General features: G+C 43.3%; 1 protein-coding gene across 2 annotated transcripts in view; it reads right to left on the bottom strand.

The window, feature by feature from the left end:
• Positions 1-3,773: 3,773 nt before the first annotated feature.
• CHN1 (chimerin 1) overlaps positions 3,774-13,179 on the bottom strand; it is a 100,599-nt gene continuing 91,193 nt past the window's right edge. For both annotated transcript variants that reach the window (XM_065637628.1, XM_065637629.1), the window contains 5 exons: positions 9,996-10,169; positions 9,228-9,305; positions 7,931-8,068; positions 6,795-6,900; positions 3,774-4,658 (listed from right to left, as the gene is read on the bottom strand). In XM_065637628.1, coding sequence (XP_065493700.1) covers positions 4,487-4,658; positions 6,795-6,900; positions 7,931-8,068; positions 9,228-9,305; positions 9,996-10,169 — 668 coding nt within the window. In that variant the 3' untranslated portion in view covers positions 3,774-4,486. The remainder of the gene's footprint in view (positions 4,659-6,794; positions 6,901-7,930; positions 8,069-9,227; positions 9,306-9,995; positions 10,170-13,179) is intronic.

The raw sequence follows: 13,179 nt of genomic DNA, 5'->3' as shown, positions 1-13,179 counted from the left end.
GGCATACATTTTTAACAGTTATTCACTAACTCCATAATTTTTTATAATTTTGCTTTCCTTTATCCTTGTTGAAGACTTGCTTTCCCTCATACTCCGTGCAAGTTTCTTGACTGCTACCAACTCATATTTCTTGCCAGTGCCCCTTATTTCTTCCTTAGAAGTTTGAAGAAGAAGTTTTTTCAGTTTAATCACTTCTTTCCTGTCTTTTTGACTGTGGCCAATTGCCTTTTAATAGATGTTGCCAGTGAGGTGGCTCCAGTGTCTGCCCAGCCTCACCTTGTACTGTAGACATGTACTCCCGGTCAACTCCTGAACTAGAGATCACAGGCATTCATCATGGAAATCAATTCCGTTGGAGAACGAATCAACTTAGTGATAATCCTTACTTCTCATAGACCTAGGTTACTTATTGTGTTGTCATTTAACTAATACAAATGCAAAAAATACTAAGTTTCTGCATTTAATTAAAAATTTGATTAAATGAAACCTAAATAATGTAATTGCTTATATACCTATGCAAAGTATCTTTCTGGTTAGCAAAAAGAAGTATCAAATTCACTGCAAAGACGACATTTATTTCTGCACTACCTGTTTTAATGGTTACCACTCAGAAAAGACCAGAGTTTCATTAGGGTAGTAACAAAAACAAGATTAAAATGGAGGGTTTGTCTACACACTTGATGAAAAATCACAATTAAAGGAAAAAAAGCAGCAATTGGATACAGATTCCAGTGATTCAAAGTCAAGCAAGTATTTCATGGACCGTTTGGGTCCTCCATCCCACGTTCCTGTCCCTAACACAACGGACTACCTGTGCATTTGGTTCTGAGACATGCACTGCCAGCCTTAATTGTTTGAATATTGAGGTTATTTGGTGATAAACATATTCTGAAGTTTCATCATTGCTAGGCATGCGTTTTCCTTCATATATCATCAGACTTTGAGACTCCGGAAAAATAAAGTGTGCTTATTATGGCAGGGGCTTGCTGCCTGACCTCTAAGGTCCTGTGCCTACTAGCTGTGGTAAACCTCATCAGGGAGCCCTCAGGGAAGGGGTGTCTGGGCATTAAGGAAAAGTTATGTTTCTTGAGCTGGGCTTTTGGGGGCATTGTTTTGGCATGCTTTTGTTTTATTTGCTTCCCCCCCCCCCCTTTCTTTTCTTAGTTGATCAGCAAACTGACTGCTCTTCTCGCAGCAGGGGGTCCCCATTCAGGTTTTCTCCTTTCCTGCAGGACTTCCCGTGATCATAATCACTTGTCAAACTTTGCTGGAAAAACAGCATCTCCAGCAGGAGACCGGTGTTTGGTAGTAGCTCGCAAACCTTATTTGCCCTGGGTGCATTGGAGCGATTGACTATCCCCAGAGTGAATCTAGGCTTGCTATTTTAGGTGTTTTTTTCTCTGACTCTGATCCAGCTTTGCACCTCTCAGCAGCGTTGGTGCTTCTAAAGGCAGCTGAAAGCACCTTGAGAGTGAGGGGAGCGGCCGCTACTGTCAGCAGCGCCCACCTGCTGCTGCACCAAGACAGAGGAGCTGGATGTTCCACACAAGAAGAAAAAGCAATTATCCTAATTACTCCGATTTACTATATTCTTCCTGCCATACGCTCTAGAAGTGGCGCTTCAACTACCTGGTTTGGGTTTGCTTGCACAGCAATGGGGAACAACAGATGCTGTTTGCTCAGGTAAGCCAAGTGTTCCTCTGGCTCACCAGGCTGCCAAAGGACATGGGGTGCCACCATCGCAGCCATTCTCTGGCCATACCCCACATCAGCTGCAAAGTGCTGCTGCCGGCTGCTTTGAGAAAAGGCTGCATTTGCCAAGGACGGCTGCAGCAGCATTAGGTGTCAGGGACAAGCACGTAAACGAGTAATGCAAATGCAGCAGTGCAACAAGTGGGTGAAACATATGCACGCGAAAGCTTGCCAGCACAATTTAATGCAAAAATATCCCACCTCCTCATCACAGACCTGGTGACATTGGAGTACAACCAAGTGAGAGAGCCGTGCAAAGACACTGAGTGCAGAGAGATGGCCAGAGCCACAGAGCCCCTGCATGTTACTCTGTGAGGGAAGGCAGGAGTGATGGACAGTCTGAGGACTGGGATACTCGGGGTCATTAGGCGACACAGGAGTGAGGAAATGCACCAGCCGCTGTCAAGGCAGTGAGGGGAAACACAGAGTGCTTAGGAGTTGGCTCGGAACAAGGCAGCAGTGAACACGTGCGGCTGCTGGAGAGCACAAGGCAGGTGTGACTGGGGAGCACATGGGCTGTTGCTCTTGGGCTGAGGGAGGCTGTGGTCAGAGACATACAGTTTTCCAGCTGTGTCAGTTCATTGGGATAAATAAAGCAATAATGTGCATTAATTAATACAGGAATTATAGCAGCAAGTCACTTTTAGTACTACAGAAGACTTGGAAAAAAAAAAAAAAAGAAGAAAAAAAGATACCTTAGATTCTTTCATAATCTCCCCCCACTCTCCAGCCGCCCGAGCACAGAACAGCACTCCCCACGTGCTTACCAGTATGAACCCCCAGCTTCACTCTTCCCCTCCTGAGATCCTTCATTCCCCACTTGCAGGGGAGCTCCAGGAGAGCTGCCTGCTCCCCACTCCTGCCTGGCTCAGTAAGGAAAGGAACAGGCTACCGGGAGGCACCTTGTTGCTCACAGAAGGGAGCACAGCTGGCAGCAATTGCTGGGGATTTTTCCTCCTCCTCTGGATGGTGTTTGCTGCCTGAGAGGAGGGAAAGGGTGGAACCTCCAAGCTGCCCAAGCAGCTTCACCTGCCTGCTCTCCTTTGGGGCTGGCGTTAGCTCAGGTGCCCAACCAAAGCATCTCGTTATGCCTGTCTTCCTTGCAGGTCTCACACTCACTCACTCTGCTCTCCTTGATAATTAAACATTTGCACTGTTCATCAAAATAATTAGTCTCCAAAGGTTTTAATTGAACCAATGTGCCATTTGCAATTGATCTTCTCCGATGTTGGTATTTTCCTGTGCACAAGGCAATGAAGAAGGAGAGCCAGGTGGGTGACATGGAGACACCGTTTGGTCCCCAGCACTGCTGGTGCCTGGTCTGCCGCTCCCGGCTGCAGCAGTGCCGCCAGGAACCCCAGCGGGAGAGGGAGCATTTAGAGTTAGGATGATTAGAGCACAGAGAACTCCAATAATGCTAAACCATGCCTACTGGGGATACCATTTTTTGGTCAGAAATTGAAACTGAGAAATTGCCATTTGTAAGGACTGCAAACCAGCTCGATGTGAAACTGGCCGTGCGCTTGCACCAGAGCTGAGCACTTCAAGCGCGAAGCAAGTGTTCTGTAATATATTTGCATTTTGAAATTCAGTGGTGTATCCATCTCACCTGGGCAGCTACAACTCTTTAATGGTAAACTGCAATTCCAATCATAACTCTCTCTCTCTCTCTCTATATATATATATAAAACACAAAGTAGTAGATGGCTTGACAATACTTTTTTGCTTTAAGGGTTCTGAAGCATTCTTGAGAGGCATCTTGGACAACAAAGAAAGAAATTTTCAAATTCAAGAGGAATTTGTGGGAACCTTAGCCAAGTGTCAGGCCCCGAAGCATTTAGGCCAGAACAGGCTCGTCAAAAATGGTAAAACCCTGACTGAAGCCAGAGGTTGTTCAGGGTTAAAGTGCAAATAGAGACAATGAAACAAACAGTATTTTTGAAATATGTTTAAGTAAAACTAAATAGCTTAATTTTAGAGTTTTAAAAGCAAAATTTAATAAATTAATATATGCATGCCAGATAAAAATACAAAATTACAATTGAAATAGCAATAATAATAAAGGAACACTGCTCAGCATTGCAGATTTCACTGCAACCACCATAAACATCATGGAGAATTACTTAAAGTAACATTTAAAGTACACATTTTGTTTCTGTTAAAAACAAATTACTATATGATGAAAAAACTGAAAGAAACCCAAGAAGAAGAAATGAGCCCCAAAAGTGGCAGAGAATGATATGAAATGTCAATAAACTGCCAGAGGCTCCATTTCACATAAGTTGTCCTTCTTTTTAGTATCAGAAACCAATTACATAGAACATAAAAGCAAATTCACAACAGGTTTACACAGAGAAACATGCTGAATTACAATCACAAACTATCCAGAACAAAGATGCTGCACCAGTTCAGTTGTTTTCTTCATGGAATGAGTCTCACCAGAACAGGGAGAACAGGGAGCAAATCATGCAATAACTTGAAGCTTTTTGTTTTTTTATTTCCACATGATAAACACCCAGGATTACTAGTACTGGAAAGTATGTGTTAACCTTTTTCAACATCAGCTGAATGGCACTACAGAAACGACAAAGAGTTCCTTCATTTTTATCCTGAATACATCAAAAGCTCTAGCAAATACGGAATTCAGCGACAAGAGCCATTAAATTACTTTAAAATATTCCTTCATCCATAGAACACCATTGCTTCCTTTTTTATTACAAAACCCCCAAAATATTCAAAATAAAATGTCTTCATTTTTTATAAGCATCTCCACCACAAGTCTCTGATAACGGATGTCATTCAATGCAGCCATCGCATCCAGTTCTGGCGCTCTCATTAGAGTTGGTCCAAAAACTATGCCCAGATTCTCTGCACTCATGAGATTTTCCTTTTCATGGAGCGTTACTCTGTAAAAAAAGGACAGTGGTTTTCATGTTCATTCCATGCCAAACTATGCCTGCATATGCTTGGAAACCAAGAAAACTGGACGCAAATGTTTGCCTTTTCCCAAAGCCCAGGAGAGGCTGCTGTTCCCAGCAGGACAGACCTGGAGGTGCACTAAAAAAATCCAGGAACCATGACTTTGGGGCGGCTTTGAAAGCACCAGGGTCTTGCTGTAACGCTGTGTGCATGGCAGGCTGGGCAGGTCATCAAAGCCGTGCTCTGACAGCCCCACTTCCACCCTTCCCTCTCCTGGGGTCGCCAGCAGCTGCCCGGCAGCCGAGCCCCCAGCTCGGGGACGCCTCCCAACGCCTGGTTCCCATCTGCAGGGAGGAGGAGGTGCGGAGGCCACATTTTGCAGCTCCACAGGAATCCAACCTCTTCAAAGCTGTGGGCTGAGGCCCTGCTGCAGGGCAGGTTTGCAGACCTTCTACAGAAAAGTTATTCGCCCAAGAATTATACCTACAGGAGAGCCTGCCCACGGTGTCCTGACACTGCGCTGCTGCCCACTGCGACCGGGGCCACAGACACAAACGTGCCTCAAAGCCTAAGCTTCTGCCTTGATTTATCCTGGTGAATTGCCTCACTCAAGGAAACGAGTTTGTATTATGCAAATGTTTTAGGTTTAAAGAATCCATAAGGATTCTCAGAAACAACTAAGAATCCCGGGATAGCAACTGAAAGAGTGGCTAAATTTTTTTTCACCACTGTGGCATCTCGCATTGCATGAACACATCCTTTGGTACACACACACACAAAAAAAAAATCAAGAATTTTCTTCCTTTTTTTCCCTTCTGCCTTAATTTTTATTTTAAAACAAATCAGATGGATATTTCCAAGCTGCTGTGTCTTCAGTCTGTAATTACTTCACATAAAGGAGCTGTGTCTGATTACCTGAATTCAGCAGCAAGACAACAGCCTGTCGAGCACCACGGCTTTTTTTAGCAAATATATTAAAACGAAGTTTAAAAATGAGTGGATTTTGCCACCCTTCTACCTTATCATTCACCTATACCAGAAATACAATGTGCAAAAGCAACTTGCTAACTAGAGCAGCAACAGCCACTCTTGAACAGGGTAAGGAAAAATGAACTTCACACTTCACAAGCAGTAAGGTGGTTTTTTTTTGTTCCCAAGTCTCTTCATTCCTGTGTCTGTTCTAAAACATCCATTAGAAATGTCACTGAAATAAATGGACGAATCAAGCAGAAACTCTGTAGCTGAATTTTGCCAGAGGCACTCAGCAGACCCAACATATTCCTACTTGTAGAAGAACTATAAAAGGAAAAAAAAGCAGAAGAGAGCTTAAAATAAAGTATTTTTCTAAGGAAAAGGAATGGTTCTTACATATTGACAATAAGTTCATGTTACTTGAGAAACTAAAATGGATACCCTAACACATCACATTGATTTTTTCCGTGCTTTTCTGAAAGAAACAGAATCTGTGCTGTTGTACCAGATATTCATCCGTCAGTCTCTCTTTAGCAATTTTTCAACCTACTGCCCAACTTCAATCATATCCCAGGGAGAAGAAGAAACAGAGTTTATGTTCCTACAGTTTTGAGAAGGCAGCGAGTGGAACAAGGGGCTCCACGCTGATGAGGAATGGCTGGCAGACCTCACTAGACGTGTGGCTGGAGGGCCAGTTAACACTGTGCCTAATTGGTGTCAGCTCAAGACTAGTGTGTGCTGTCTTTTTTAGGGTGTCAGGGACGACCAGCATAGACAAGACTTAGCAGAAAAAGAGACCACTCTGTAGGCATTAAGCTGTATTAGTTCTTTGCCCAAGTAGTGATTTATTACCTCCCAGAGGTACTAAAAGCTTACGATAAATATTCACTGCAACCTTAGATATAATGCAACTTTGTTAGGCAGATGACTTTTGTGCTTCAAAACTGGGGGGTTTTTACTTATTTCCTTTAAGTACTTTGTGAGTGCTTTAAGTGGGATAAACTCCAGTGTTTGGCTATTTGCTGTTGTGCAGACTATAGATATTCCCCGCCACAGTCCGTCTCCAGGATTTGGTGTGCCTTACCCAGACTTTTCTGGAGGTCTCTAGACTGTGCTAAAAATGAGTTTGGCTTAGAGTTCTTTCCACCTACCTCTTCAGATGCGCCATGAGATACCGTAGTGTTTCACAGTGTGCAGGCGGCAGCAGCTTCAGCGCCTCATGGAGAATTTCCAGCTGTTCATCCGGATCGGTGGTTTCTGAAACACAGATGTTCAACTGTCACCACACGTACAGCCAGAATTCACGCACAGAAAGACAGCAGCAATGGCCTACAGAGCACATAGGGACCCACAGTTCTGCTGAGTTACTTATTTCCAGAACGCACCCAAATCTCCTAGCGTATTATTTGCCTGCCCAGAGACGTGCTCAGAGCACAGTCAGGATGTGATTGTTTTGGACAAAGAAAACTCCCCACAGCAAATTGCACTCTGACGGAAGATTCCCTGCAGCCTACTAAAAAAAATTCTCCTAATAATCCTTGCTGACTGGACTAGTTTTGTGCAAATCATCTACAGGTGCAACCCTGGGACAGCAGAAGGTACTGGGAACTTTGCCATCAGTGTCTTTGGCTGTGTCCATGCTACTTGGAAAGAACCTCCTCCAGAGGAGCGGTCAGCCCAGCATCTGACCCTTGTTTTCTACCCATGGCTGCCTCACACGTTTCCAGGTGTGGCTGGTGTGAGTGCCACATTGCAGAGATGCTTCAGGCAGCCAGGGCGCTCGGCAGAGAGAAACGTTCCAGCTGGGTCTGCTGCTGTGCTTGCAGACTCACCGTCTGCAAGGCCAGCCTTGAAGGTAGCCTTAGAACAAGTGCTCATCAGCTTGTAAGAACACTCAAAATGGACAGCTTTAGAAAAAAATGACGTCTTATTTCTAAACGTTTTCATAAACCACCTTCTTTCTGGCAAGACAAAACCAGCAGACTTTAGATGTCAGTGTCAAGCACTAGGGATTCACACAAGGCATACAAACCGATGTAATCCATAATGCCTGACGAAAAGGAAGCATTCCTGGTGACAAAGGCAAGGAAAAATGTAACCACGATCACATAGCACCACGCGGTCATGTCGTAATGTGCAGTGCATATTTACTCCTGCAATCCTTACTAAATAGGGCATGCAGGGTAAGAGCTGATGGGACAGCTATTAAACCAACAGGCAAGTACTGCACAAAAAGGAGAAGAAAAGGCTGAGAATGAAAACCAGGAGGAAGATGCGTTATACTTACTCGCAGACTCTATAAACTTTGGGTAGGCATCATACGTGATTAGTGGAATTGGCAAATCCCTGAAGTACAGTTTAAGTGCACCAGTGATAATATTGATATCTTCATACATATTCACAGAAATATCAGCTTTTTCCCCATCTGTGTGGAGAAGGCACTGACATTAAAGCCTTGGAAATGTAAACAGATGTAAAACAGCAAAAGAAAAATAACTCGCTTAAGCAGACATTATTAAAAGGGACACAACCACAGATTTTGGCTTTCATAACCAAACCAGAAAGTTACTGGGCTGTGAAGTTCACCATTTCAGGGTGAAAACCTCAAGCATTTTATAAAGAAACCTATACTGTCTTCATTTCAAATGATTACAAAAAATGCAGGGTTTTTTGGGGAAGAAACCTGCCTGCCTGACCTAGCAGTATCTATATTGTAGAAATGTGTGGAAGTTCAGCTATTTCTGAAGACTTTGCGTTGCCAAACAACACATTTGTCAGTACTGAATGAGAAATCAGGGGAGTCTGGGAAGAAAAGTAAAAGAAAGAAAACCAACTTAGTCCACAGCCTCCTCGTTTTATAAGAAAAACATGTGTTCACCATTCAGCTACAGCACACTACCTACTCCTGACCGCAGTGGACACAGACCCAGAACTTGGCTCCTCCAGCACATCCCCGCCCTGCTAACGCTGCAGAGGCAGATGGTGTCTGAATAGATCCAGTCCTCCAGAGAAACAGGAGAGAGAGTTTCCAGCATGGATTTTGGCCTTGATTCCTACTGGGATAGGGGGACTGCAGCTGGAAAGCCTTTAATTTTCCCACTGCCTTTTCTCAGAGAGAAGAGTTTGTTTTCACTGACCTCCTTTTAGACTGTAATAATTCAAACTTTGTTTGCACTATTGTATTCATCTTATTATTTCGGAGCTTTCATCCAGAAAGATGGATTTAAGTTGCGCAGCCCTCTTAAGGCATTTTACCACTTGCCCTCTATTCCTCCCCCACCGCCCTGAGCGTAGTTTTACTTGAAAACTAGGGCAGTAGTTCAGAAAGCTTTGTCCTTTCCTATGCACATCATTACTGAAGCACAAATACTGACGGAAGGAGAAAAGTAGATTTTGGTAATAAAGGCCAAAGTGAAGCTGATACACTTTTGCGGGGGGGTGGGGGGACAGGCTCCCCTTCTGCCAGCGCAGCCGCCGGATCCCTTCAGCACACTGAGGCAGAGGAGCGTGGAACAGGCTGTGCAGAAAAATTCTGTGTATTTACTACATCAGCGCAAAGTCCCAGCCTGCAGGAAAGACTGTACCTCTGTCAAACGCCATTTTGACATCTTCGATAAGATCACTAAATCCTGAGACTCTGTATAGTCCTTCGGAATTAAGACCTGCAATGAACATTTTAACAAGATTAAAGTTAGTTTTAATTCTACAGTTTCCTTCCATCCAGTTCTTCCTTTGCCAGTTCTTCATTTAAGGCAGAAAAAGACATGTTTTAAAAGCCTTATCAGGCTTTTCTTTCAGAATGAAACCTTATCCTGGCCTTTCAACCCTGACCCTTGCATTAGCTGCCTTGTTACATGAGCACTAAATTATGTTTACACAAATGACTTCAGAGCTGAAGAAACATATTAAGCCAATTACAACTGATTTTAAAATAACTGAGATTAGCGTACTTGATGTTCAGTCATTATTTCAGAATGAAAACAAACACTAATTCTAGAACAGGATTCTCAGTGTGGGCTAGGGGAACTAGCAAGAGGAAACTCATCAATACTAACTGCCTTTGTTTTAGCACATTCACTTAATTTTACCGGAAAGATAGGTGCCAATACAGAACTATAAAGCAGTAATTATCCATTAAGCAATTTCTAGCAAAATGTATAAAAATTACAAATGGGTATGAACCATTAAATAATGCAAAGTATAATATTAGCTGTGCAGCATAATTGGCAGTCATAAAATGTCCTGTGCAAATCTGTTTTGAGCAATCATACATTCAGCAGAAACCCAGATGACCCAGATCAATCTAAACGGATTATCAGTAAAGCAACACAAGTCCATTAACTATGTCTTACCTCTAGATTCAATTTCCCTAATGCACATGTCTACTACCATTGGTCTCTTAGTGAAGTGTGCTTTTACTAGCGTTGTAAGGTCACAGCTGTACACTTTTTTGACATGCTTCAGGTCTGGCTTGCAGTCATTTGGGACCATCTTGGAACATTGCTTGTGCACATTTAAACCACAATCTGAGAGAAAGATGAAAAGACAATTAGGCTGGTGTTTGGTGACAACGCACCCCGGGGTCAGTACCATGGAGCACGTACGGCTCCTGCAGGGTCTGGCCTGATCTCACAACTACTATAATACTTCTGTTGAGACCTCTTAACCATCAAATGCACGACATAGGGACAGACCTGCTGTAAGACAGATTTTCTGCCCAAGACATTTCTTCTACCCCTAGAAGATCTATCACAAAGTCACAAATTTTCCATATGTTTTTTTTGAATAAGGAATTAGTTCCCCACCACTATTACGTATGTTGCAATCACAACCTAAACTTTCTTCCCAAGTCGCCGTGGATTTCCTAACACCTACTGCTTTAACATAGTGCTGGACTGTGTCACTTGGACACCTCCTGGGGGAGATGAAGGTAGGGATGGGGTCTCAGAAGGCTACAGCCCCTCTGCAGCGCATGTTGGCAAGGCAGCCCTGAGATCTGAACCACTTCAAGGACGCCTACGATCTTGCCAGGTGTGACCGCCCATGCTTAGTGACAGGGACAACCCCCCAGCTTGGTGGGGACTGAAAAGCAGACATAAGGGTCACCAAGCTGGTTGGTGGTTTCTCGCTACTGAGCAGTTTACAAAAGACTTTGCTAAGTCACAGCAGCTGCAATTCTGATGATGTTCACAGGGTGTTTCTGAAACAAAGTGTTGGCATGCACCGAACCAATCCTGTTTACTTTAAAATTACTTAGGGAAGATTCGTTGTGTTGTTGTTTTTAACATAAACAACTCCACAGCTTTATTGTAAACATACTGAGAATGAGATTTAGTTTTAGTTTAAGTGAAACTTAACTAACATCAGGTTACAAAAAAATGTTTGTGTTGCCCAAAGCCATTCAAAAACATAATACCCAGGGTTTAGGAAGAAAAATCTTGGAAAACACCACCAATTATACGGTGATGATGGGAAGAGCAATACAGTCCCCTTTAAGCTAAGCACACTCTGCAGTTAACACCATCAGGCAGCGTCCCACAGTGCCCAGGGCAGCCCCCAGCGACTCCACTTTCACCAACATTGTCAGTGTTTCTCTACATCGCCACGCAGAGCCCCCTGGATTTCTGCAGAATTAAGGGATGTAGGAGCTTGAAGGTTCAATGTCTTGATGAAAAGCTGTACTTTCCCACTGCAGTACTGAGTATCTGTACATATAGATTCCCTTCGTATGTCATTCCTGCTGACATTGCCAATACTTGTATTTTCATTAATGCTCCATAGATTTTGTCCTTTCCAAAACCGTAAACCCCAGAATTCAATGCTAAGTTTAATTTCCACTAAGTCAGCTGCAGCCTGCTGCTAAAAGCGCTTTGTTTACTTAACAAGCCTGTAAATCAACCAGCTTTGTCACTTAGGATCCCCTATAAAACATCCAGTTTCTGGTTGCAATTAAAGTTTGGCATGTCACCTTCAATCAGTCAAAACTCACACAGATCCCGATCCAGATGAAACACCTGATTAAGATTCTCTTCAGCTATTCTGTGCAGAGTGGTTAATGCATCAGACGGGGAACTGCAAATGCTGAATTTCCCACCTGGGTGGGATTTTGTGCTGTGAGCCCACCTTGGGCAAGGCTGTGCAGCACGACACCCAGCCCCCCAAACACGCAGCGCTGCGGGGTACCACCGGGGCCTCCCTGCTCAGCCCCTCACTTGCCTTGCCCCACAGCCCAAGCTCTTGCCTTCCCTTGGGCATTTCCGTAAATCCCACATTTAACCTAGTGCTCCAAGACCTCCAGCTGGAGGTGCATGGCCACACCACCTCCTCATGCCCAGCACCCACCCCACCTGCGGTTCTGGGTCGTGGAATGAGGAACCTCTGAGCACACCAGGCAGCTCCACCCGCACTTTAAATATCTATCAGCAGCACTACATTTTGGCTGAACTTTGAGAAATCAGGTCCCTCTGTGCTTTAAATAGGGAACCCAAATTCATTGGAAATATGTGACCCGGATCCCTTTAGTGTCTCGGTGCTTGAGCTGTGACAGGGGAAGCAGAAGCTGCTCTTGCCTCCTCTGGGTCTTGTAGAAACAAATTCATTAAAAGTCTCTGGAAATACAGAGGAGAAATTACTCATCTTTGGCATAAGGTTTGAATACTGTGCCATTAATAAGACCAATGGCTACACTTCTAACAACAACAAGATGACAGAATGCTGAACAAGTGCTATTAAGCAAGTACCATCCATTCTGCTTTCAGAATAAGGATGAAGTTGTGGAGTAAAAATATTAAGTAGCCAAATAATTAGAGGCAACGTCTTACTGCACACAGAAGGGAAACAAATTAAGACCGCATCGGAAATCTTAATTCTCGATTTCCTTTATTTTGAAACCCTAACTTTGCAATAACAGTATTTAAAAATGCAAATATAATTATTACACGTAGAATTCCCACAATTGCTGCAAGTAGCACCTATTCCAACATGCGTGAAATAGTGTAGTACATCTGTCAAAAATGATGTCTATGAGACTGGAATGGTAGCATCTCACTCATGAGGACTCACTGGTTATTTTAAGAGTGCAAATTAGCTGCTTCAAACAGACAACAATACAGCTCAGAGTTATGTCTCTGGGAAGCCAAGGATGATTAAGACTTGAATATACAAAACCAGGAAAAACATGCTTCCAAGTATCTTATACTTAAAACAATGGCATTCACAGAGATAATCCTAATTATATTTATACACATGAAAGTTTCATTTCATTAAAGTATCTAATCTACAGAGATGTTTTCAATGTGAAAACCCTGCTTCTGAAAAGAACTGTGTTATTTCTAATCCCATAGATTCAAATGGGCTTTGGATCTGACCTCATTATACCAGAATAATAATTACAAATGCAAAAGTCAATCTTCCTCCTCTCATTTGTTCTTCCTTTGCATTTGATTAGACTTTAGGTACCAGCCCACTGCCTAAGGGCTTACAAACACTAATGAGAAACATTTAAAACCTAGAATATTTCAGATACTTAATGCTTAG

Source organism: Caloenas nicobarica, chromosome 6 (genome assembly GCF_036013445.1).
Source record: "Caloenas nicobarica isolate bCalNic1 chromosome 6, bCalNic1.hap1, whole genome shotgun sequence".
Classification (NCBI taxonomy): Eukaryota; Metazoa; Chordata; class Aves; order Columbiformes; family Columbidae; genus Caloenas; species Caloenas nicobarica.
This window is presented reverse-complemented; position numbering and strand designations above follow the sequence as displayed.